Genomic DNA, 26,705 nt, shown 5'->3' on the forward strand with positions numbered 1-26,705 from the left:
GTTTTCATGTTTTTCGCGTTTTTTATTTTTTGCATTTTCTCGTGTTTGTAACATTTTCACATTTTTCGTGTTTCATATTTTTCGTATTTTTACATTTTTTAACGTTTTCGTCATTTTTCCATTTTTCACGTTTTATGTGATATAAATTATGGATTGACCAAAATTTATAAGATTTGGGAAAGTGATTAGAGATAAGATTGAGGATTTAATGAAGGATAATTTTGTAAATTACAAAAATATAATATTAGGAATAGGCTATTCCTAACCTAAATTGAAGAATAGCTATTCCATGAAATCAAGGAATAGGGATTCCATGGAATAATGGAATAGCTATTCCATAAAAAAAAATCAACCAAAGGTGGGAATAGCTATTCTTTAGGAATAGGCTATTCTATTCCCCTCTATTCCGCGAACCAAACGAGCCCTAAGTGATCCTATAATATAAGAATGAATAAGTCAAGTCAGAAATTGAAATATCTAACGTAGACGATGAGAGTAAAGAATGCATTTTCCGGCAAAAGAAAAGCATTGCCCTTGAGTTCATTTTAAAATTCTCTTGGGCAGCTCCACTCACTTCTATCACTCGCTGCCTCGTTCACGCGCTCTCTTATTTTCGTCTTCGTTCACACCGCAAGCATACCAGCTGCATACTACACCATTACAAACAAACAAGTCATCTAAAAATCAATCTTAGGGTTAGGGGTATCCCTAATCCGGATACCGTTATACCCCTTCCCAGTTGTAATCACCTACCAACATGGGCACGAATTCTCCGTCCACTGATTCAGTAAGCGATCTGAACGACCAGATCTCACAGCTTATGCAGTGCAGGCCGCTCTCGGAGCCCCAGGTTCCTCCTCACCCTTTCTTTGCTTTCTGTCAACAAACTCTATATCACTTCCCTAATTCAACTTACATAATCCAACACATTTGTTTGTACGTGAAGAAATTGGATTCTGCAGGGTCTATGTGTTATTATTTGTTGTCTCGGGTCGAAAATGACGCTGCAATTGATATTACTTGCAAATTCTCAAGTATTCACATTTATTGAGGAGTTCTGTCCAATCATCCTTGCATATTGCTTTTCTTGTTATGAGCTTTCCATTTCTAATTCTGGTCCAATTCCGTTCCAGATTTTATAAAACTGCATATCTTCTCATTTCTTGCAGGTCAGATCATTATGTGACAAGGCTAAGGAGATACTAATGCAAGAAAGCAACGTTCAGGTCCTGTTCTTACCACTTTTGTTTTCAAGTTTGAAACTGATCCTAGTGTTCATTAGGGTGGGAATTGGGATTTTTTTTTTTTTGGTACCGCTGCTCCATCTGCTCAATGGGATAACCCTTTGTAAACATTATCTTTGAACATATTGTTTTGGATATATAATCGAAAACATGAGTTTTTTTTTCTTCTTCTGCTGCTGTTAAAGTTTTCTTTTTACTGCCTTCACCTTTTAAGCATATTTCATCTAAATAATTGAAAAGAAAATATTGACTTTTAATGTCTTCCTTTCCTGTATTGTAGCCTGTCAAAAGTCCTGTGACTATATGTGGTGATATTCATGGACAGTTTCACGATCTTGCAGAACTTTTTCGAATAGGAGGGAAGGTATTAATTTTCATCATGACCATGAGCTAAGGATTTGTCTGGATTAATTTATTTTGTTCTCTTACAACTTTTAAAATTCAAGTGTTCTTGAACTATAAAATAAATCATGTCGGTCTGCTGTTTCAGTTCTATATCAAGATTCTGTGCATAATTTTGTTTTGTACTTTCAATAATTCAACTACCAAATTAAATTTTGTTCATTGTTTTTGTTAAATGTAGATATGCTGTCTTAGTTAAGCTATAAAATATAGTGCATGTGTTAATTGTTTTATATCACTCTATGTAATCCCAAAGAGTCTATTTGCATATGGGCCATTTTCTTCTTTCCTCTGCTCCTCTTTCTGTTGCGGTAGCATATTCATTTAATTCTCTGTACTGCATTCAGATTTGTCTCTCACCATGTTTTGAAATTTTATTGACAGTGTCCAGATAGCAATTACTTATTTATGGGAGATTATGTGGACCGTGGCTATTATTCTGTCGAAACTGTTACGGTATGTACATCTCATTCTGTTATTTGCTGACATGTCGGGGCATGTACAACCTTTAAACATGCAAATTGAGAGAAAATAACGGAAAATAGCAATGACAGTGCTTGCATGTTTATAGAGAGTATTGGTTTCACTATCACCATATAAACCTTTTCCATTGATATCAACTGTTCGTAAAGATATGAAGTAGGTGGAGGTGACAATAGTGAATAGTCTAAACATGGGACCCAAACTTGGGCAAATGTGATGTTATAAAGTTTGAATTTGCTTTACGGGTTTTATGTAATGACCCGGTGCGTCTGCATGTATCGGATTCCCACTTTACTAATAAGCCCCAGTCACACTCTCTCCCTTTCCGATGTGGGATTCAGTTCATTCCTGCCCCCATCGCCATCCCTTAGTGCCGCTCCTTGCTCAGGCCTTCTACCCCGGCGCCACCCACTCTAGACTGCGTTGTTACAGGCCCACCAGCTTCCGCCTGGTTCGTCCCCGAACCACACATCGTACGTGAGAGTCGGCTCTGATACCAATTGTAACACCCTGCCCAATACCATGTAGATATTGTCCGCTCTAGCCAAAATCCAACACCTTGGGCCTCACGGCTTTAAAACACGTCATCATGTATTGGATTCCCACTTTACTAATAAGCTCCAGTCACTCTCTCTCCCTTTCCGATGTGGGATTCAGTTCATTCCTGTCCCCATCGCCATCCCTTAGGGCCGCTCCTTGCTCAGGCCTTCTACCCGGGCACCACCCACTCCGGACCGAGTCGTTACATGTTAGATAGTTTTTGAATTTGTGTTCTCTCGTAGTTTGATCAATAGATTTGAAGATAAAATCCTCTTGACCCTGTGTTGATCTAATATAGTTATGTGGTAAAAGGCCCAAAGTGTATATATGATAGAGTATTCTGCAGAGCTGACAGTCCATCCAGTCAGGTCAGATGGGTTCACGTTTATGTTATCCAGGTTTTGAGTTTGTTCAGGTTGCTACCAGCTTTTCAAACAAAAAGGGTGTTGGGCTAGTTTAAGTTTTTTATTATTAGAAATGAATTTTGGACCCGGACATTCTTTTTTTTTAATTGTATATATAACATTTTATACATAATGTGTTAGGATGAAAATTATATAAAATCAATTAAAGCTCATTGTGTGCTTTAAAATGCAATTTTATAATTTATATTAAGGGATAAGGGTCAAATTTGCTCTAGAGATTATTAGCCCAATTTTCCTCTTCATGATAGAAACTCCAGTTCAGTTTTACCTTTTTCTAAGTAAATGCCGATGCAAATTAGCAACAAAATTCCTTGGAAACGAGAAAAATTTCTAACGTGGGGTCAAAATTGAGGCGTTCGGTATGAGGGAAAAATTGAACTTCTCCAATAATTTTAGAGGCAAAATTGACTCCTTATCCCTTATATTACTAAATAATGGTAAGTAATAATGTGTAGTTTTAATTTGTTAATATCCAGTAATCACAAATTCTAACATCTAAATAGATTGTTGTACTGAATGTATTAGATGTTAATTATGTGTAATTGTTGTTAGAATTACATTTGAACTTTTAAAGGTATTCGTTGTGTAACGGTAAAATTTGTTTGAGTATCGGGATCAGTCTGAGGTCTCACCCTCAAGTAAACACATCATTTTCACTTGACCTGTTTGATCTGAAAGGCTAAACCTGCGACTCCACCTGGAAAATTGGATCATCTGGGTTCATTGTACCTAATTTGTTGTAGAAGAGACTAAGCTTATTATGATTATTGTGAAAATTAGGTAAATCCTTTTCTTTGTTTTTTGCTGTAAAAAAGAGCAAGAATAAGAAAATCAAGCACATGCTTTTTGATGAGTTTCATGAACCTAGTATGTATGACCATCACACGGGTTAACAGTTTTTGTTACTCATCTAATATTTGCCTCGTTTGCGTTCTAGTTCTTAACATAAAAGAGTCAACCACTTCAGTTCATGTCACCTGAAAACTTGATGCTGGAAGAACCATTGAAACGATGATTTTCTTGATTCTGATCCCTAATAGATAATGAAGCATGTGCAGAAAAATTTGCTTATGGTGGTAAAATGTGCAGCCACTGCTTAGATGCTTGAAGAATTTTATGGAAAGAATGAGCCTCATGTCGAGGGCGAGCCTTGGCGCAACGGTAAACGTTGTTGTCGTGTGACCAAGAGGTCACGGGTTCGAGTCTTAGGAGCGGCCTCTTGCCAAATAAATTGGCAGGGGAAGGCTTGCCCCCAGTACACCCTTGTGGTGGGACCCCTCCCCGGACCCTCGCTCAGCGGGGACTCGTAGTGCGACCGGGCCGCCCTTTTTTAATGATCCTCATGTCGAGGGCGAGCCTTGGCACAACGGTAAACGTTGTTGTCGTGTGACCGAGAGGTCACGGGTTCGAGTCATAGGAGCGGCCTCTTGCCCAAAAATTTGCAGGGGAAGGCTTGCCCCTAATACACCCTTGTGGTGGGACCCGTCCCCGGACCCTCGCTTAGTGGGGACGCGTAGTGCACCGGGCCGCCTCTAATGATCCTCATGTCATGGCTTGATGATTACATTTGAGTGATCTTTTTTTACTATTATTTTTTTATACCAATTGTTTATTTAGTTAACAACTTAATGGTTGTTTCAAAAAAAACTTAACATAATGGTTGAATAATATGGATGCTCAGATTTTGCCCTGATGTTTGAGTTTTATTTGTGTTTGTTAATTTTGAATTCTGGGTGAGCAAAACGTCAGAAGCTTTTGCATTTTCACTCTGTAATTGATGTTTCTTTTCATGAATCCAGCTCCTAGTGGCCCTGAAAGTGCGATATCCTGAGAGAATAACAATTCTTAGAGGAAATCATGAAAGTCGTCAGGTACTCTTCTTTACATGTCTTTTATGATTGAGTTTCAACTTTGAATCAAGAACACAGGTACTGCTTGCACACTGAGTCTTAATCTTTGGTTTATGATACAGATTGTTTTAGTCAGTTTCAAGTTATTCTAATTTCTCCAATAAATTAAAGTGTCAAGTGAAAATCAATTTTTTATTGGATTGTTGGATTTAAATTCATTTTTCCTTTCACTTCATTTACCTTGAATTGTATGCTAGATTGGATATTGAATTGCTATATTGCTTTGCCTTTTGTTTTTCTTTCTGGCAGATTACTCAGGTTTATGGATTTTATGATGAATGCCTACGAAAGTGAGTTTCCTTTGCCAGCCTTAATTTGTTGTTTACCATGCTTAAATATCATGTGCGTAACAATAACAGGATATAAATGTGTAGATTCTCTCTGTATGTCCTCACATGTCTCTGTACCGTATTAATTATAGTTTTGAATCGACAAATATGACCCATTTTCTCTTCTACTATATGTTTTTTGTTTTGTTTTTGTTTTTTTTTTATATTTTTTATAATTAGCTTAACAGCAATTTATTTAGACTAAAGATTTTGTTACCTCTTCTGTTATTATTATTTCTTGAAGGTGATATCTGTTTCTCCTTTTCTACAGTTGCTTTTTAAAGTGCTGTACTGTGAGATATTTCTAAATGGATTGTATGATCTGGTTAACTTCAAGTTGTTTGTCTTAGATTGACAGTATTGAATGCTACTAAAATGGTGGATGACTAGTTTGAATGAGGAAATATAAGAACTGCATTGCATGGTTTACATTGTAACATTTTTAGTTGAGATTGTGATCCTCATGGGGGAGCCTTATGCATGTTATCTGGTTCTGCATGTGATGTGAAATTATGTCTGCAATATGACTGCCTTTATAAGACAAAGTGAAGCAAACGGTTACTGGAATTTATAGTGCGCTACTGTACTTGAAGTCTGATTTTGTTGGTGGAAACAGTGGGTTGTGATAAATCGATATGACAGCTGCATGCCACTAAGTTGTTGGCTTATCACTTATTTAACGATCTGTGAGATTTAGCTGAATGTAGAATTGGTTGATATTGTCTCAATTGGCAGTAGCGTGTGCTTCTGCTGACAGATAAATTTACCTTAATTGAACAAATAGACAAATTTTTATATCTGTTATCACATATGTGAGGCATAGAAAGTTGGAGTAATTCTGTAATTTGTCTTTAATTATTTCTGTTATTTGTCTTTTACTATTCCGGAAGTTAATTCTGTTATTGCTATTTCTGTTGTTTTATTGCTATCATCAGTAGAGAATTCTGTTAGGTGCTATTTTGGTATCTCCTGAACTTTTCTTCTATACTCTTCTCTATTCTCTTTCTCTTCTTTTCCTTCTATCTCTTCTTCTAAGTTCTAATTCTATTGATTCAAAACCTGGGGTTTGACATCTGTTCCTTGCTTCTCCTACGTAATTGTATTGCTTATTCCTTTCTTTTCTTCAGGTATGGGAATGCTAATGTGTGGAAGATCTTCACAGACCTTTTTGACTATTTTCCATTGACTGCCTTGGTTAGTAAGATTAACTGGTATAGATTTTCAGTAATGGCTAATTTGCACGCTGAGAATAACTAGAGACCGAGTTGCCTACATATGATGATTATGACATTGTGGGCTACATATTTTTTAAACATTCATGATGCATGTTCTTTTTATATCTCTTGCATCTTATGCCATCATAGTTGTCTTAATTTTGATTATGTAGAAGACAATTCAATTTGCTCAAATCCCGATATTTTTGTTGACAGGAGGATAAATTGAAATTTTGATGATTAAGAGTGCTTTTATGAGCAAATCTCTTAATCTGTTTTTTGATATTTATGGTCTCTTTGATGATATCTGCTCCTTATTTGTTGTTTAGGGAAGCTAGTAAAAATCATGTTGGTTAATCTTGATGCTATCAATATATATAACATATATCTGAAGTCTTATTTTGTCTTTATAGGTTGAATCAGAAATATTTTGTTTGCATGGTGGACTGTCCCCGTCAATAGAAACCCTCGACAACATAAGAAATTTTGATCGTGTTCAGGAGGTTCCTCATGAAGGAGCTATGTGTGATCTCTTATGGTCTGACCCAGATGATAGATGCGGTTGGGGTATATCACCTCGTGGTGCTGGATATACTTTTGGTCAAGTAACTCCTTGCTTACAGATACAGCAGTGCTTCAGTTTTCTCCACCTTCTCTAGATGTTCTAAAGTCATTTCATTGACTGCATTTCTTAATTTCTCTGGGTTTTTTCCTTCTTTCTTCCTTGCGTAGGATATATCTGAGCAATTTAATCATACCAACAAACTGAAGTTGATTGCCAGAGCACATCAGCTTGTTATGGATGGATTTAATTGGGCACATGTAATTTTGATTCTTGCTACTTGTCAATTTCTTTTCTGATTGTTCTATTTAGTATAATAAGTTACGGTTTTTCTTATTTCTTGGTGTAGGAGCAAAAGGTGGTAACCATATTTAGTGCACCTAATTATTGTTACCGGTGTGGGAACATGGCTTCTATATTAGAAGTTGATGATTGCAGAGGCCACACTTTCATCCAGGTTAATCTCTTTCCCAAATTTCTGGTTTCTTTTAACGTTTATACTGTATTCTGGTATTGATCGTTTATGCGTTGCAGTTTGAACCCGCTCCTAGGAGGGGAGAGCCTGATGTTACACGTAGAACGCCCGATTATTTCCTGTGAATCAGCCTTATCGCACCTGCGTGACCTACTCCTCAGCTGCCACATCTGTTCTTTGCTGTAGGCGGTTGAGATCCTAGTTGCAAGATATATCTATTGGAGTTTAATACCCTCTAGAAGCATGCTTTTTCTGGTGAATATGGAGGCAAAAAGCGCGTGTAACAGCCCAGGTTTTACGCGTTCTGTTCTTACTTTATAGCTGTTGAACCATGCCGGATAGCAATTGTCTAAAGCTGATGGCAGTGACGATTGCTGTTAGATTGTACCTTCTGTAGTAGAATTGTGGATCATGTTTTATTCACCCTTACTGTTGATCCAATTTGTTATCTGGCAGATGCTTTACTCTCCTCACCTTCTAATTGTCAACATGAGTTGTTTAAAATTTACTATGGATAAAATATGGTTTTTGCTCCAGACCGGTTTGAAGATATGCCAATGATACTGCATTATAGGTGTCAAAATTAATCGTGTCTTAAAAAGGATTATCATGTTACATCAGTGTTCTAAAAATGTCCCGCGACCGTCTAGGTAGAGATTTTTAGAACATCGTACTGATTTTAGGTGGCATAAATCAGTTTGCCATTTTTGGATGGATCAAGACAGCTCTAGATATCTAAAAAAAACTGGTTCTTGGATTTTGTCAAAATTTTTAAATTTTAAATAAAATATTAAACAACCAAAAACTAAAAGATTATTTTTAAGGAAATTAATACTATTATTTTGTTGTTACATTTTTATTCTTTAGAACATTAAAGTGATAAATATTAAAAATATATATATATTTTTAATTTTAAATATATTATATTATTATATTTATATAGTATAATATGTATATTAATATTTTATTTATTAAAAATAAAAAAATATGCAAAAATAAAAATCTGAGGCTATCTGTTCGACTATTTCTTAACGTTTTTTATAGCATTGTATTACATGATCTATATATTAAACATGATCTTATAAAATTTAAATGAAACAAACATGATAGTTATGGCATACGAGTCATGTCATATCATATTGGTCTCTATAATAGCTTAATACATCATTTGCTCCCTGAACTTGTCCAAAAAGCTTGATTGGCCCCCTGAACTTTTAAAGTGTCCCAATAGCTCCCTGAATTTGTATAAAATGTTTAGTTAGCTCCTTGAACTTGCATAAAATGTAATCAATTGATCACTCGGTCGAAAAAAGTAAGTTAAATGCGGAAGATGTATTCCACGAGTCTTAACAAAAGTAAAACGACCAAAATTGGGCTGTACAATTCTAATATAAGAGAAGACAAGTTGTATAGTTGAGCAAGTAATAACTTTATTTTTAATTTATTTTTTAATTATGTAATAACATTCTAAGATGCGTAAAATACATCTTTCGCATTTAACTTAGTTTTTTGCGACCGAGTGATCAATTGATTACATTTAACGCAAGTTCAGGGAGCTAACTAAACATTTTATACAAGTTCAGGGGCCAATCAAACTTTTTGGACAAGTTCAGGGGGCAAATGATGTATTAAGCCCTCTATAATTGACTGTGTTAAAAATTTGATAGTCTCATATAGTGTGGTTATGATGTTGACAATAATCTGTGACTAAAAATATAATTTTGCAATTTCATGCTTAATCTTCAGCAACTAAACATATAATCTTGCAATTTCATGCTTAGGCCACTGCCAATTGTTATGGTAAGGTCTAACACTCTAACATTGATAACTTGGTGTTTGAGGGTAATAAACATTGATATGTCCCACTGATCATTAGACCAACAAGCGCACCTAGGCCATTCCAGAAGTGGACTTATAAGCTTACTAACCGCATATGGTGCAGAGAATATCCACAAATTGAGAGAATTAGTAAGAGGTAAAAAACTCAGGCACGAAACAATCAGCCAACGTGGACCATCGAGCCCGCGCATGGGTACCACCATCTAGAAGCTATTAAGAAGATCCAAAAGCTTTCTCAGTTGCACATGGAATGAGATATTTGAATTCCAAAACCTGCTACTGACTTATGTGATAGATAGCCACATGTTTTAAATCTCAAACCTTGGATTGGATTCAATCCTGACCATCCATTTGGGCTTAGGAGTTGTACAAGTAGAGTTTAGGGGTTGTGTAATTTTGAACATAAATTGTAAAACATTCTTCTTATTAATAAAAGATTTGGTTGAGGCTGACTAGAATCAGAGGCAAAATTGCTAGTGCCTTCAACATAAACAAAAATGTCTAGAACCAGTGAGGAAGGAAACGTGACTATAGTTCAAGTTGAACCAAATGGAGTCAAGAAGACCAGAAGAGAGCGTTCGAGGTCCAGAGATGTTCTTACCGACGTCAACAACAAGCTGCACAGAGTGGAGATGTCCCTAGCCGAAGACCTAAAGAAGTTCGAGGAGGCAAAGAGGCGTCTGGTTGAACTCGAGTTTGAGGAGTTACATAGGTTGATGCTGAAAGTGAAGAACGAGCCAAGACTTTAGGGACAAAGGTTTCTTCCCTGCAGTGGAAAGTAGAGAGAGTTCTTACCGATTTAATCACAACCAACACAAAACTCTTGGGGAGACCAAGAATGAACTAGCCTTGTGTAAGTTGTCCATTGCATCTTCAACATTCTCTAGCTCACAGAGACTAGAGGTTTTGAGACTAAAGCCTTACAGAGGAGAAACAAATGCAATGCGCAGGAAATACACAATTTCATGTGGATATTAAAAAAATACGGAGGATAAATGTTTGGTCGCTCTACCTCAATGAGACAAACATGGTTTGGAGGCAACGTAAGGAATAAGAGATCTAGAGGGGGACCTGCATTGTTAATTACTAGGAAGAGTTTCACAGGGAGATTGAGGCCCAGTTTTATCCAAAATCCAGAGAGATTGAGAAGATAGCAAAGCTCGAGCAGTTGAAACAACGAGGTACTAAAGAATTTTCTGATATTCTCTTGAAACAACGAGGTACTGGATTACAACATTTGAAGGAAAATAGACAAATCTAGACGCAGCGGAAATATAAAAATTTATCTATTTTATCTATTTGTCTTTTCCAAGATTCGTTAATAGGGATTAAACAAGTGTACCTTTTCTAAAGATCAATATACCGTTGCAAATGAAGTGCCCACAACTTCTCAACCGTATTTCACGAACAATGAAATCAATAGAAAAAACAAAACGGTTAGTAATCGACCAATAAATAGCAATGTAAATTTATTGTCTCTAAAGGAATCCACACGAAATCAAAGAGAGAGTAAACGAAATAGTGTCGAAAGAATTTTCTTCCCTTTACTTTTAGCTTGGCCGAAATATACATAGCCCTAATAGGGTATTTGTAGTTTCTCAATTATTAACTCTAATCACCATGGTTGTCACAACCGGACTGGTCAAAGAACCGGAAAAGACAAAGGGTCAAGGGTTTTAGGTTTAACCGAGGTCCAACCGGAGTTCAACCGGTATTAAAAAATCATGTAAGAAATATATATTTATTTATATTTAATCTTATAACTTTTAATATTCATAGAAGTTATACTGATATAATAACATTTTTTTTTTTACAAAGTAAGCATAACCAAACCTTTTATTTAATATCAAAACATGATGATTACTTTGTTTTTAACAAAGTACCATTACTTGGTGTGTTTTCACCATTGGATGATGGAGCATAAAATTAATCCGAAGATGAAAACACACAAAGTAAAACTTACTTTGTAAAAAACAAAGTAAGCATAGCCTTTACCCAAAACATGATATCAATTAATAAATTTAATTTGACAAATAAATATAATTTTAAAAAAAAAAGATATACTTTTAAAATTAATAGTGATTATTTTTATTAATGACTAACCTATAAATATGCTAATATGATATATATTTTATAGTTCAACTTAAATTTTAATTTATTAGATGTTTAAAATTTATTTGTATATATTTAAAATTTAGATACTAATTAAACTTATTAATATTGAGAAAATAAAATAAATTTTTAATGATATTTATCTAAATAGAAAAAAATAATATTAAATAATATTTTAATTTTTTAACTTATAACATTATTATTTATTCTTAAATAATTAATAATAAACCTAAGTGAAATAGTAGTGTAGTGGTAACCATTACAGTTTATAGACCAGAGGTCCAAGGTTTGAATCCTAACTTTGTTAAAATTTAGATTTTTTTAAGTAAATATGTCTAAAATCAAACCGGACCAAACTAAACCGACCGGACCAGTCCAGATTTGATAACCTTGCTAATCGCATTAGGTTAAAACTCTTAATTAGAATCTTATTCCGAATAGGTTTATTAATAGATAAATAAATATAGTTATTATCTTTATCTATATATTAATATAAATAAATAAATAATAATCCTAATCTGATTAGATATTTATTTATGTTAGGAATTTAATTAATTAGAGATATAATTACATTAAATATTCTAATTAATATCATCATATAATTAAATAATTCAACTATAACTATAATCTAATTATAATTATCAATTAATTATCTTATCCCTAATATACATAAATTTCGACTCATATACTTTCTCTCTCTTAATTACCATTCCGTCCTCCGATTCTAAGTCCCATGTGCGACCCAATAAGTTCTTACCGCTCCTAACTGTATATATTTATTGGAATTAATTCAACTTGATTAATTTCAACTAGAGGTGTTAAAATGGGTCATAACCCATTTAATAACCTACTTAACCCATAAAATAAATGGGTTAGATTGACCCATTTATAAATTGGGTCATGATTGGATCAATCCATCTAACCTATATAATAAATGGATTGGATTGTGAGTTAGTTGGATTGACCATTAACCCATTTAATAATTTGCGAAACATGAAAAAAAACCAAAAAAACATGAAAAATGAAAATTGAAGAACGTGAAAAATAGAAACTTGAATTTATGTAAAATTTAAGCGGATAAAATCAAGGGTTAATTTAAAAAAACTCTATGGTTTCATGTTTTCGCAGATCGTACCCGTGATTTTTTTGTCCCAAAATAATATTGCGGTTTCTATCGTTAGCAAATTCGAGACAAACCTCTTAACACCGTTAAAATGCAGGAGTATTTTCCTCCTATCTTTTTTTTTCTTTTTTGAAATTCCAGAATTATGAAATTCCAGAATCTAGAATTCCAAAATTCCAAAATTCTAGAATTTCAGAATCCAGAATTATAGAATTCCTGAATTCTTAAATTTCAGAATTATGGAATTTCAAAATCTAGAAATCCAGAAGTCCAAAACTCTTTAAATTTAAGAATCTAGAATTCAAGAATTCTGAAATTCTAGAATCTAAAATTTCAGAATTATGGAATTCCAGAATCTAGGATTTCAGAATTCCAGAATTCTAGAATTTAGAATTCCAAAATTTCAGAATTCTGGAATTCCAAAATTCTAGAATTTAGAAATCCAGAATTCTGGAATTCCAGAATCTAGAATTCCAGTATGTTCTAGAATTTTAGAATATTGGAATTCCAGTAATTTATGAAATTTTAGAATTTTAGAATTTTAGAATTTTAGAATTTCAATATTTTCTGAAATTTTAAAATTTTAAATTTCAGGAATTCCAGATTTCTAAAATTCCAGAAAATACTAAAATTAATTTCTGTATTTTTAGAAATTCCAGAATCTAGAGTTCTAGTATTTATTGAAAATTTAGAATTATGGAATTGCAAAATTACAGAATTATAGTATTTTCTAAAATTTAACAATTCCAGAATTCCAGTATTTTATGGAATTCCAAAATTTTCTGGAATTCCCGAATTCTAGTATTTTCTAGAATTGTAGAATCCAGAATTCCAGATTTTTAGAATTCTAAAATTCTGAAATTCCACTAGAATTGCGAAGTTTTTTTCCGTTTTTACAAGTTGACGTATTTCTTTTATTTATTTTTTCAATTTTGAATTATATTTGTTAATTTGGTTAAATGAGTCAATCCATGTAACTCATTTAATAAATGAGCTGGGTCATGTCAACCCATATATAAATGAGTTGTCTCAACTCATTTATTAAATAGGTTGGGTTCGATTGACCCATTTATTAAATGAGTTAGGTCAACCCATTTACCCATTTTGACACCTCTAATTTTAACTAAATGTATAACGGAATGAATTCGAGGATTGTTACTAGCAGAACCGTAGACATTCCTCTAGAGTGATAAGAAACTAGGTTGATACTGACGTTTACCTTTCCGTATTAGGTCCAATATAGTTCGATCCTTCATCAGCTATATCCTTAGACGAATATGTACTATGGAATATGTCAAGTTACATATAATGAGACGTTTGTTTTACTTGTCCAGGTAGAATTAACTCTGAATAGATAGGTTAGGTGAAATCTCAATTTCTACTCTTAACTTATCACCTCGTAAGGATTCCGAGTTAATTCTCCACAAGAGGCCATGGATATATCTCTTATTTATCAGGAGTGACGAATGCTGAATCTAATATTAACTATCATGCAATTACTTTATGTGATACCCAACGCCTGTCTCACACACCCAGAATCCCCTTTGTAGTGGATCGTGTTTGAACAAAGTCAAAGCACCACACTTCATAATCCAGAATCACTAATTAATGTTTATTTGAGTCTGAGGATTATTTATAACTACTCATTACTATTTGAGATGAAACATGTGACATTCAGATAAATCCATTCACCCTGTTATCTCAAGTCGAGTCACCAGATCCATGTAACTGTCTGGATATCTCCATAACTAAAGTTTGTGAGATCAGCTCTCTATTCACAACAGAAGACATTATTACGTGCAAGTCTCAATAACAATATGTTAATCCCATAAACATATTACTTGACTTGGAGTTGTTTTAAGTTTATTGATTTATTATGAAGTTTAATCTCACTTCATTTATGATCACTTAAATAAACTTGAGATTTCTTTTATTTAACTTAATTAGTTCCGATAAAAGATTAATGCATTTATACAGTTAAATTTATATAAAACAAACGATAATGAACGATTCATTTACAAATAGTTTATATCCTACAACAATTGTCTATAGGACACTAAACCCCAATATCTCCTACTTGGACTAAAGCCAATTGTTCCTAAAACTAATCCTAAAAGAATTCAAATGACGATCATGAACTGGTCTGGTCCATGAGCTGGTAGTTAGAAACAAGTTGGTTAAAAAATCATTCTCATGAACACAAAATTTATATAATTTACAGAAGCAATACATTACATACACATATAGTCTTCGCGGAACTACAACATCCTAATCACCAACAATATTTTACTCTTTCTCCAATTAGAAAATATAAAAAATAATAGCATACAAGGAATGCTAGTGCTACAAGCCCAGATGAGAAAAGAGTGAAGGAACAAGATCTACAACAGACCAAGCAAGGCCTGCATATTGAAGGAATCTAATTCCAGTATCAACATCAAACGAGTCCTGCTGAGAGAAGAAAAATAACTTGTTGATATAACCACCTGATTGCTTAATTTTGTCGGTTTTCTTGTCGCTAACCGATCCATTTAACATGGGAATATAGCTAGTTGACTTAATGGGGATGCTCAAGGTGTTTGATATCACAGGAAGAACCCATTTAGCCAGAGTCTTGCTGCAGAATTTGACTATAAGTATTGTTGGTAGGCCTACAAGTATTCTTCCCAAAAAGGCAGGGATTGTGAGTTGTGCAAATAGGCGAGGTACATCTTCATGGTGGAATTGGTGGTATGTTTGCTGAATCCCAGAAACCTGAAATAACATTCAAAAAAAACTTGAGAATTCTGTTTCCAAACTTTTGAATGACTTTTTATTAAAAGTTCAAATTCGCTCTTTGATCCGAAATTAACTCTTAGACTTAGATAAGCACACAACATTGCATGGACACCGGGAGACGTTATTTCTAAAACATAACCCTCATAAAATAGCCTTCAAAAGAAAACGAACACAGACACGAAATGCTACTAAAGATGAGTGTCTGTTTGTGCAACATAGGCACGTAACTAATCATTTTTCACTGGTGGATTGAGCCTCTGTTCTTTCATTTCATCACAGCAAGCCTATGATCTTTTTGTTTTTTTTTGGTCACATTAGACCCTTGAGCTTTGAACTTAAAACTCGGTTAATAGACCGTTATTCATTTCATCTCCATCCGAAATTTGCATTTTTAATAGTTCAAAAAAAGTTCTGTATGTGCAATGTGGCTGTAGAGAAACTATAAAAGACCTTATTTTGAACTATAAAAAATAAAATTTCAAAAGCAGAGCAATGAGTAATCCTCTTTTAACTGAATTGGATGTTCATAGCTAGCTAGCTAACTAATTTGACAAGCATATGCTTAATGTGACAAAAAAATAAATGATTAGGGGTTTGATATTTTGAAATAAAACATCAGACGCTCAGTGGCGGGATGCCTTTTGGCTTTCTATAATCATTCAGGCAGTGATGCCAAGTGCACTAATTTGAGCAAAAAAAGCTCATTTTGAACCAAGTTTGACTTATTAATCAGAAGTATTTTCTGCCACATTAAACTGAATGAAATTTCATAGGGCTACTCTGCCCTTACTATACCTTTAATTCCCAGTCTTCATCAATTCTTCACTCAAGTTTAGAACTACGTATCTCAGACATCATACTCAGATAAGTATAACATTTTGACATTTTTTGCATTTCCAGTAGTTCCTAATGCCTCTAGCTACCAACATGCTAGTACAGAAGCTTAAAAAAACTTCAATGACATCAGGAGTAGAAATTTCTTCCAATGCCCTCTCTCCTCAAAAACTCTTAAATTCATGTTTCAGTGCTATGAAGCGCTATCTTATTCTTTTTGTATGTGCACATTATCAGATTCGAGAGTCCAGGGCTACAATACTCTTCCTTTCAATTTAAGTCCAAAGAAAAGAGCTGTTAAACTCACTTTGAAGAATCCTGTGCTACAACACTCTTCCTTTTCATTTCAGGTATTTATTTGTCTAAACATTGGCTCACCATGTCTCCATTTGCCCGTTCAGGGCTGCAGACACTCACTTTTCGTATGCCCATTAAGATTGATAACACCATATAATATGGGGTACTTGGTTTAGTTGCATTGCCTATTGGATATTCATATGGCAACCGACCACGTCAATATCCCACTCAGTTTCAAGTTCAGTTCGGTTGCATGACCAATAACACAACTTTCTAGAAACTGAAAACTGAAAATAAGTTGAAATGAAGCTCAAAGTTGAATGAATGAAAGATGGCTTACTATTCCAAATGCAACACCAGTGAAGGCTGTATGGAACTCGAAACTCGGAGTAGGAAATTCAGGAGTTGGATAAGCAAAAAGAAACAAAAAGCTTAAGACAGCCCAGAAAGTTGTAACTGCAAGTGAAATAGTAAGAATCAAACTTGTCATATAACTGAACCTTTGATGTTTCCACAATCAGTAACTCAACTACATTTTGGGTTGATACAGCTATTCAAATGAAAACACGAATCAAAGGCCATAACTTTCATGCAATGTCATTCTGCTAGTGAAGCTAGGTTTATACGACGAGTTTTTTTAGCACTAAAGTAAAGGGCAGTACTTTATAAATGCAGTGATGTAGAAACCTAAGTTCTGTTCTGACACCTCTAATACTTACATTTAAGCAAAACCAAGTATGCCTTGAGGCGCAACCTTCAATAGAGCTATAAAAAGAATTAAACTACAAAAATCACTTAAGAATCCTAATAAATGTAAAATATCCTAATCAAAATAACCTTTGAAGTTTCCTTTCACTAATAGAAAAATAGTAATTATGAAAAGGTCCTCGTTTTCAAGATAAACCAGTACTAGGATTAGGCCTTGGACTTCGATTACAGGGTGGACATAACTACACCAGCAAGCCCCCCATAAAATTTTCTGGATTGAGCCACCAGGACACATAAGGACAGATAAAGTATTCCCACACGTGATAATACTTTCCCCGTCAATTCCTCCTAGTTTCTTAATTTTCATGACTTGCTCAACTTTGGAGCTTATCAGCAATTCGTTTTCTATTCGGGAGACTACAGTAAAAAATGAAGACATTAGGAAAAAGAATTATAGTGCCACTATAAGAAAAGGCTCCCATCAACCACTTAACAGTTACAGGAGAAAGGAGAGTTCTGAAACTAACATTCAGAATAAATTATCAAGAATGATATGATATAGATTTTTACATACCATTTTGTCCTGCAACAATGAAATCATCAATGTATTCATTCACAGTGAGCCAAAATGGTAGGACTGCCAACCCAATGGTAAAACCACCCATAACATCAACCAAACTGTGCATGCCAAGGTAGATTCTTCCTGCAAACAAAAGCCAGATCCAGTATATAAATCTTCAAGGAAACTGATAATGTCACTAACAAGTTAAGGAAGTCAAGAACACTTACCAAAGGCAATAAGACCCACAAGCAAACAAACAATTGCAAATCCTGCAAACTCCACTTTGGCATCGAGATTTTCGGTATGAGATAAGACATAATGCAGCAGGTACCTGGTAAGGGTACGTTCCAACCAAAAACAGTTATTACCATATGAAAAGAGGCTATAGTATAGACTCCTCCAGCAGTTTTAAGGCCATATGAAACTAGTCATTTTCTAAAACCTTCACAGACTCGACTCGAGAGAATACAATAAAGGAGAAAACTCAGAAGCAAGAACTACCAGAATAGTTAGAGATGCAAAACTCCTTCTCTTTACTATAAAGGATATGGCTTCTCAAGTTTTGCGGCATACAATTGAAGCCCTACTGTTGAAAATTTAAGATGGCCCAGTACTACATGTAGGGCTTGTTTGGTTTAGTTTGCTTATAGCTAGTAGAAGTTAGCTGATTTTCCTTCTAAAATAAATACCAAAAGGTGTTTATCAATCCTAATCAAACACTAGTATCTATTCTACTTTTTGAAGTAAAAAAGCAAAACGGAGGAGAACCAAACGAGCAAAGCGTAATCTGCCAATAAATCAAGTAGGAAGAAAAGGAGAAAAAAGGCGAAGAAGAATACCCAGATAGGCAAACTGTGTTAAGGGTGTGGGAAGAAGGTAGTCCATATTCCAGAGCATTCTCTTCCTCATCTTTTGTGGCAGTTATTCTTCTAACAGGAGGACAACTTGGTCTAGGAGCTGAAACCATATCCTATGGTACATAAATAGAAATAAGTAAGCAAGAAAAGGACTGACTCCAACTCCATTACCTTATTCAAGTAATAACTCAAAGATTACAGGAAATGGAAAGTTCCATAACAGGAAACAAGGTAAAAGTACCTTTATGCAATTCCCTATATAATCACACAAAGCCATAAGAAGGGTCATTTCCCTAGCAAGTTTTCCATGTCCACTCTACATATTCACCCAAAAACAGTTCAATTAAATCGCTCAAAAATCATAACCAGCATTACAAAGTGATACAAAATAGAAGGAGAAGAAAAAATCATACCCAGAAAAGAAAAGGAAGAAAAGCAGTATAAAAGGGCACCGAAACAACACAGGACAACAAAGAGAACAGCGCATCAAAAAATCTATGCTGATGCTCCTGCAAATCCAGCAAAAAAGAAAAATGAAATATAAAGAATAAAAGGAACACAGTTTATCAGAATTCAAAAAAAAAAAAAAAAAAAAAAACCTGGGTTTCGTTTTCCAGGGTAAAATCTGGTGAAAACCTGGATTCGGATGATGAGAGAAGTTTCAGTGATGACGTGTTGGGTCACCCATGGTTGAACCAAAGATCTGATCTTTCGGGTCAAATTGAAACAAGAAGAAATCACAATCCATGAAATCATTCCACAAAGACTCAGACCTTGCCACAATGCTATGCTCTCCATTAATGTCTAAAATCTCTCTTTCTTTCTCCGAAACCAAGAGGGATCAATTAATGGAGAACAGAACTTCTGAAGAAACTGAGTTCAAACTATGAAACAAGGAGAACGATCGTACTTTTACCTCTTTTTTTTTTTTTTCTTAATTACAATTTTTGTCGCAGTTATTCGTACATTTTTATAATTGTGGAATTTCTTGGTGGCAAGTGGCAGGCAACATCCAGTATGGCCTTGTTGGATTTTTGGCTGTCAATTATAAATAGCCACCAAAACGGAAAAGAACATTCCATTAATGACAAATTTATCATTTTTAACTTTTTCTATAGATATCATAGTAAATTAATCAATTTCTTGTTTATTATATAGATATCATAGTGCCTTGCGTGGGATCCTCTCCTCCGGGCTGTGAGGGGCAGGCAGGGGCTACGACGGGGAGGCAGGCTGCCTCGGGTCTGGATGTTTCTAATAATTCGGGAAGGGTGGGTGTTGTAGGAGTAGCTCATGGGAAGACGGTCTCCCCCAGACCTAGGGTTCAGATGAGCGAGATTGGTAAAAACTCTTGGAAGGACACGGTCATGGGGGTGGCTGAGGAAGAGTCGGTTTTAGAGGAAGTTTTAATGGTGGGAGATTCTGATGATATGTTCTCGGATTCTGATGAGGAAGATAATGGCCAGGAGGATCCTCTCTGTCCGGTCATTAGACTTTCCGCTGCAGAGAAGCGTGAGCTTAGAGAGAAGTGGAAGGTGTCTTTGATTGTTACTGTCCTGGGTAAGCGAATTAGTTTTAACTATTTTGCCCAAAGAATACAAGCGCAGTGGGCAAGGAAAGGTAAAGTCAGTATTACTGACCTGGAAAATGACTACTATGTCATTAAATTTACTAGGGTTGAGGATTATAATTCGGTTATCAAGGGAGGCCCATATATCATTTCCAATCATGTTTTGGCCTTAAGGCCTTGGGTTCCTAATTTTAATCCTCACGACTGTTCGGTTAACAGGATCTTGACTTGGGTAAGATTCCCGGGCCTTCCCATTGAGTACTACAGTGAAAACTTTCTGAGTAAAATAGGAGGTTTGGTTGGTAAGGTCCACCATGTGGACAAGACTACAATTGGGGCCATTAGGGGTAAGTTTGCTAGGGTATGTATAGATGTTGATCTGGCTAAACCTTTACTTTCTAAGTTCTGTGTTCAGGATAAAGTGTTCTTTATTGAGTATGAAGGTTTACATAACATCTGTTATGATTGTGGCATGTATGGTCATTCTCAGGAGGGTTGCCCTAAAAGGGAGAGGGTTGTTATAGAGAGGGTTGAGAGTAGTGTGCGGATTACTGGAGGGAACCAGGGGTATGAAGGGAACTTTGGTCCCTGGATGGTGGCAAAGAGGCCCGCTAGACGTAGGAATCAACCTGCAGTGGTTCAAAATCGTCCTCCTGATATCAACACAAATTCTAAGTCCCTTTCTCCTAAAGCTACTGTTATTCCAAATGTCAAGGAGAAGCCTGTCCTCAAAGCTAGAAAGGAGGCTGGGGTTTCTTCAGTAGCCTTGCCTGGGTCCAGATTTGGGGCCCTGATGATTGAGGAAGTTCAAGAGTCAGACCAAGATGAGAATCATATGGATGAGAGTATTCCAGGATTAGAGTCTGTAGATCCAGTCGAGAAGGTGGTTGAATCTGTGAACCCACTTTTTGTCTCTAAGGATGAAGCCCAGGGGGGGACCCTGACCCTTGCAGCTAGAAGGATGAAGAATTCAAATGAGGTTAGTATTCCTGTTCCTGGTATTGATCCTGGGATTGGGAAATCTATGGGAGTTAACAAAACTAATATGAAAAAGCTTAAAGGAAAACAAAAAAGTGGCCTTAACACTTTGGCGTTTCCAGATAAGAGGGGGCCCGGGGGTACCTCGGTAAGGCTCTCAGGAGCCCCTAGTAAATACCTAGCTTAGGGTAGGGGTGTGGTCAGTTGTCCTCCTTTCTATGGATTTGTTATTTTGGAATGTTAGGGGTGCGGCTAGCAAGGCTACCCGTATCCATATTAATGATCTTATTAAGCAGTTTAATCCATCTTGTTTTGCTCTTTTGGAAACTAAGATTAGTGGTGAGAAAGCAGATGAGGTGGTTAAGAAGTTTAAGAACTGGCACTGTGTTAGATCGGAGGCAACTGGCCGGGCTGGGGGGATTTGGCTTTTTTGGAGGCCAGATCGGATTCATTTTGATATTCTTAGCATGGATAAGCAGTTCATTCATTGTAAAGTGAGTATTTCCGGCAATACTTCCTTTTTTATTACCCTTGTGTATGCTGACCCTATCTTGTCTAATCGAAAACGGCTCTGGGAGGTTCTCTATTCTATGAGTGTCAGCATTTCGGAGCCCTGGTTTGTGGCGGGTGACTTCAATGATATCGCCTTTATGAGTGATCAGAGAGGGGGATCCAATCATTATGTTAATCGCTGTCTGCATCACAAGAATAGTATGGATTTATGTGGGCTTTCCGATCTGGGGGCTTCTGGTCATAAATTCACTTGGAAGCGTAATAATACTTTTGTTCGATTGGACAAAGTCTACGCTAATGTTTTAGCTCTAACTTCCTTCCCCGAGTGCTCTGTGTTGAACCTCCCGTTCCGTCATTCGGATCATTGTCCTATTTTGTTTAGACTTTTGAGAGGTAAGCACCCTAGGGGTAAGAGACCGTTCCGGTATCAGTTGGCTTGGGAGTCCCATCCTAAGTTTAAAGAGTTCGTTCATGAGAGTTGGAGACCTCATTCGTATGTACTGCAAGCTGCTGAAGGGTTCAGGAATAAGGTGCATGGGTGGAATAGGAATGTGTTTGGGCATATTATCAGAAGGAAGAACAAGTTATTAAAGAGGATGGAGGGCATTCAACGCAGGTTGGAGGGGAGGTTTGATCATAGCCTTGAGGGCCTCCTCAGAACCCTTCAGAAGGAGCTGGAGGCTGTGCTTAGGCAGGAGGAGTTCCTTTGGTTCCAGAAGTCTCGGAAGTCCTGGATTAGAGATGGGGATCGTAATACCAAATACTTCCATCTCTCTACCCTGATCAGAAGGCAGAGAAATAGAATTGAGGCCATTAAGGATTCTAATGGTGATTGGGTTTATGAAGATGAGGTTATTCGGAACTTAGCCCTGGATTTCTACAGAGAGCTGTTCAAAGAGGAACCTGTTCTTTTGGAGAGGGCTCACTCTATTGCTACATTTCCTTTAATCAGTGAGGATTGTAGTCAGGAGGCCTTTCAACCTATTTCCCGAAAAGAGATTGACCAAGCTATCTTCAGCATTGGGGCTTCTAAAGCTCCTGGGATTGATGGTCTTCCGGCGGGCTTTTACCATAAGCATTGGGATGTAGTGAAGGAAGGCATCTATAATTTTGTCTTGGGGGTGTTCAGTGGTTCGAAGGATATTGAGCTGGTTAATAGAACCCTCCTGGTTCTGATTCCTAAGATTGATAAGCCTTCTTCCTTTTTGCATATGAGACCTATCAGTCTTTGTAATGTTCTTTACAAAACTGTTACAAAGATTGTGGCTAATAGAATCCGTGGCATTCTTCCTGCGATCATTTGTCAGAATCAGGGTAGCTTTGTGCCTGGTAGACAAATGATGGATAATGTGGTGATCGCCCAAGAGATGGTCCACACGATGAAGATTAGGAAGGGGAGGAAAGGCATTGTGGCTCTGAAGCTGGATTTAGAGAAGGCCTATGATCGAATTAATTGGGATTTCTTGATGGAGAGCCTTGAGAGAGCTAGAATCCCGGACAGTTGGAGAAGTTTAATTAAGGTATGTATTTCTTCTCCTGTGTTTCAAGTTATGGTCAATGGGGATATGTCGGAGGAATTTTCCCCGGGCAGAGGAATCCGTCAGGGGGATCCTATGAGCCCTTTCCTTTTTGTTATTGCTATGGAGAGGCTCTCTCACCTGATTCAGGATGCGATTGATAATGGGAGTTTCCACCCTGTGGCGATCAACAGCTTCTGTCCCCAGGTGACTCACTTATTCTTTGCAGATGATGTCCTTATCTTTCTTGAGGGTAATGAGGAGCAGTTGAGAGTCATTATGGATATTCTGGATTGTTTTTGTTCGGCCTCTGGGCAGAAGCTTAATATCCAGAAATCTAGGATGATGTGCTCTAAGAATATGAATCAGAGAGTCTGTAAGAGATTAAGTGATCTCTCAGGTATTCCTCTTACTGATTCTCTTGGGAAGTATCTGGGCGTTCCCCTCCATAGTGAGCGTGTGTCTAAAGGCTCCTTCAAAGAGACTTTGGATAAAGCTAATTCGAAGTGTGCCATTTGGAAAGCCAAGACTCTGTCTCTCGCTGGCCGCCTCACGTTAATTCAATCTGTTAATTGTGCTGCTCCCAATCACATCATGCAGGCTTGTAAGCTTCCGGATCCTGTGCTTAATGATCTTGACAAGATTAACCGTAGGTTCCTGTGGGGGGAAGCTGCGGAGGGCAGGAAGATCCATCTTGTGCCTTGGAGTGAGGTTTGCCAGCCTAAAGATTCTGGGGGTCTGGGTATTAGGAAAGCAAAGGACAATAATAAAGTTTTATTAATGAAACTCCTTTGGCGTATGTGGCAAAACCCTTCCTCTCTTTGGGTTCGCCTCCTTTGTGGTAAGTATCGGAAAGACAAAATCTTCGGGGGCCCGAAAGAGAGAGTTGCTAATTGTTCCTTCCTCTGGAAAGGACTTAGTGCTGTGTTTGATGAGTTCTGCTTGGGAGTTGGCCTGGAGGTGGGGAATGGTAAGTCCATTAGTTTCTGGTTTGATAACTGGATTGGGGATAAACCGTTAATTGAGGTGTGTTCTTCCCCCCCGCCTAGTGATATACGCAACTGGAGGATTGCCGATATGGTTGACTCGGAAGGGGACTGGATCTGGTCAAAGTTTGATACTTTCTTTAGCCTTGAGACTCTCCTTAGAATGCGGGGAGTGAAGGTGAGTAATCAAGAGGAAGACTTGGATAGGCACTGTTGGGCGCTGACTAACAATGGAGTTTATTCTTGCAAATCGGCCTTTGAAGCTTTCTCTCTCTTTAGATCTGATCCTCCCTCGGATGTGTGGAAGTCGATTTGGACCCTTAAAGTTCCTTTCCGTATTAGGAGTTTCCTGTGGCTGGGCGTTAAGGACAGGCTTCTTACTAATTCGGATAGGCACAGAAGGCACTTGGCTGATTCTGGAGCTTGCAGTAGATGCAGAGGCCATGTTGAGACTTTGTGCCATGCTCTTAGAGATTGCTCTAATAGTAAAGAGGTTTGGAGGAAAATTCTCCCACACCATATTTTCTCTTCCTTCATGGCACATTCTGAGGTCGACTGGTTCTCTGATGGTGTTAGAGGAAAGTTGCTTCCATACATGGAGCATGGTGACATTTTCTTTGCTATTATCTGTCACCAAGTTTGGAAATGGAGAAACGAGGAGATTTTTGGAGATAAAACTGTTTTTATGACAAACTTAGCTGATTTCTTCTCGAAAAAACTTTTCTCTATTATCGATAGTTTCAAAGGAGAGTCCCTTGCCAGAGCCTCTCAGTGTTGTGATGTCCATCTCGTGGGATGGAGCAGGCCAAGAGAGGGGGTTGTGAAGCTGAATACTGATGGTTCCTGCCTCAGTAACGGTAAGATTGCGGCTGGAGGTGTGCTTAGAGATGTAGGGGGCGTCTGGCTTTCTGGGTTCTCCCAGAATTTAGGGTTGGGTTCTTCCTTTTTTGCGGAGCTCTGGGCTATTCTTACTGGAATCAATCTTGCTAAAAGGCTGGGTGTTAAGAGGCTCTCTGTGGAGTCTGATAATTTGGAAGCAATCAAAATGATTTCTGAGAATCATTCTATGGGTCTTAACAGTCGCAACCTCATCAAAGCTATTATAAGGCTTTGCTCCTCCTTTGAGTTCGTAGAGTTCAGACACATTTTTAGAGAGCAGAATCGTGTTGCTGATCGCTTGGCGGCGGCGGGCCATGAAGGGACGTTAGGCGTTACTACCCTTCCTGTTTCCCCTAGTTTCATCTCTCATCTTCTCTTAGAAGATAGGATTGGGGTTAGCTTCCCTAGGCTAATTCCTGGGTAGTTTGTTGTTATTCGTTTTTCTTTTCCTTTTCTACCAAAAAAAAAAAAATATAATTAATTAAAAAAATTTGGATTTTGAGTTTGATTTATATTGTGTGCCACATCTTAACCAGAAAACATTTGAATCGGAAGGATTAACATTAAACTGATATCACAAATATAACATATCTGAGTTATCGGGTTATCTCCACACATATCCGTAGATGTGATTCAACAATGAAAGATAGAATTATCATGTATCAAAGGCGACGTTCAACTACACTGATGAATGAGAGAAAACCGATTGATCCACAAACTAGAAAAAGAGGGAGGCGTAGGGATGGCAACGGGTACTCTACCCGACCCTAATGAAACTACCCGTACCCTGTATAAAAAGGTATGTGACAGATATGGGATCAAAGCTATTACCCGTTAGGATAATGGGACATGTATGAGAATAACCCATAGGGTACCCGGTACCCTTTACCCGTCATAACTCATTTACATATTAAAAAATATTATTATGTTTTAGATGTAAGATGTGAGATTTGAACATCAACCTTTTGTTCTTCAACCATTAAATGATACCATTAATCTACTTTATTTTTATTGATTAAGGTTAAATTTGTAGTTTTTTTTTTATTTATTTATTGATTCTTAACGGATAAGGGTACCCGTGAATTAAATGAGACGGATATGGGATGCAAAACATATACCCGTTAGATTAATGGGACGAGTACGAGTAATTAAAAAATAAAAGAGTAAGAGTTTGAGATTGAGATTGACACTACCCGTCCCTACTCGTTGCCATCCCTAGGGAGGCGAAGACTACCTTATTCTCTCTTATAATTTTATTACAATAAGCTCCTAAGATTATCCTTATATATAGGTGGTGATTATAGTAAAACCCCTAATCACTCCTTATAAGGATACGATTCAGCCCATTAACGGACGTACCGTAATATTTCTTTGAGAAAGAAGGGCCTTCTATTAGAATATTTGTAATACAAGACGCGTTAGCTTATCTGCAGTCATAGGGGGGTTCAGAAAGGATCTGCTCGTAGATAGAGACTGAAACCGGGGCGGGGCTAGGGGCGGATGTAGCTAAGTGGATCAAGGCAGTGGATTGTGAATCCACCACGCGCGGGTTCAATCCCCGTCGTTCG

At 36.8% G+C, this 26,705-nt stretch overlaps 2 protein-coding genes across 2 annotated transcripts; one reads left to right on the top strand and one right to left on the bottom strand.

Moving 5' to 3' along the window:
- Positions 1 to 508: 508 nt before the first annotated feature.
- Positions 509 to 8,120, top strand: LOC136208613 (serine/threonine-protein phosphatase PP2A-4 catalytic subunit-like). The gene is made up of 11 exons (XM_065999672.1): positions 509 to 850; positions 1,170 to 1,226; positions 1,525 to 1,608; positions 2,031 to 2,102; positions 4,894 to 4,965; positions 5,254 to 5,294; positions 6,461 to 6,527; positions 6,961 to 7,152; positions 7,280 to 7,369; positions 7,459 to 7,566; positions 7,644 to 8,120. Exons 1-11 carry the CDS (start codon positions 758 to 760, stop codon positions 7,707 to 7,709), a joined length of 942 nt encoding a protein of 313 aa, XP_065855744.1. The 5' UTR covers positions 509 to 757; the 3' UTR covers positions 7,710 to 8,120.
- Positions 8,121 to 14,852: 6,732 nt separating this feature from the next.
- LOC136209194 (lipid phosphate phosphatase delta) lies at positions 14,853 to 19,701 on the bottom strand. Its single transcript, XM_066000594.1, has 8 exons — positions 19,331 to 19,701; positions 19,108 to 19,203; positions 18,936 to 19,010; positions 18,677 to 18,807; positions 18,065 to 18,168; positions 17,850 to 17,978; positions 16,908 to 17,023; positions 14,853 to 15,412 (listed from the first exon to the last, which is right to left on the bottom strand). The coding sequence occupies exons 1-8, from the start codon at positions 19,490 to 19,492 to the stop codon at positions 15,002 to 15,004; spliced, it is 1,224 nt and encodes a 407-aa protein (XP_065856666.1). The 5' UTR covers positions 19,493 to 19,701; the 3' UTR covers positions 14,853 to 15,001.
- Between the last annotated feature and the right edge of the window lie 7,004 nt (positions 19,702 to 26,705).

Source organism: Euphorbia lathyris, chromosome 10 (assembly GCF_963576675.1).
Source record: "Euphorbia lathyris chromosome 10, ddEupLath1.1, whole genome shotgun sequence".
Lineage (NCBI taxonomy): Eukaryota > Viridiplantae > Streptophyta > Magnoliopsida > Malpighiales > Euphorbiaceae > Euphorbia > Euphorbia lathyris.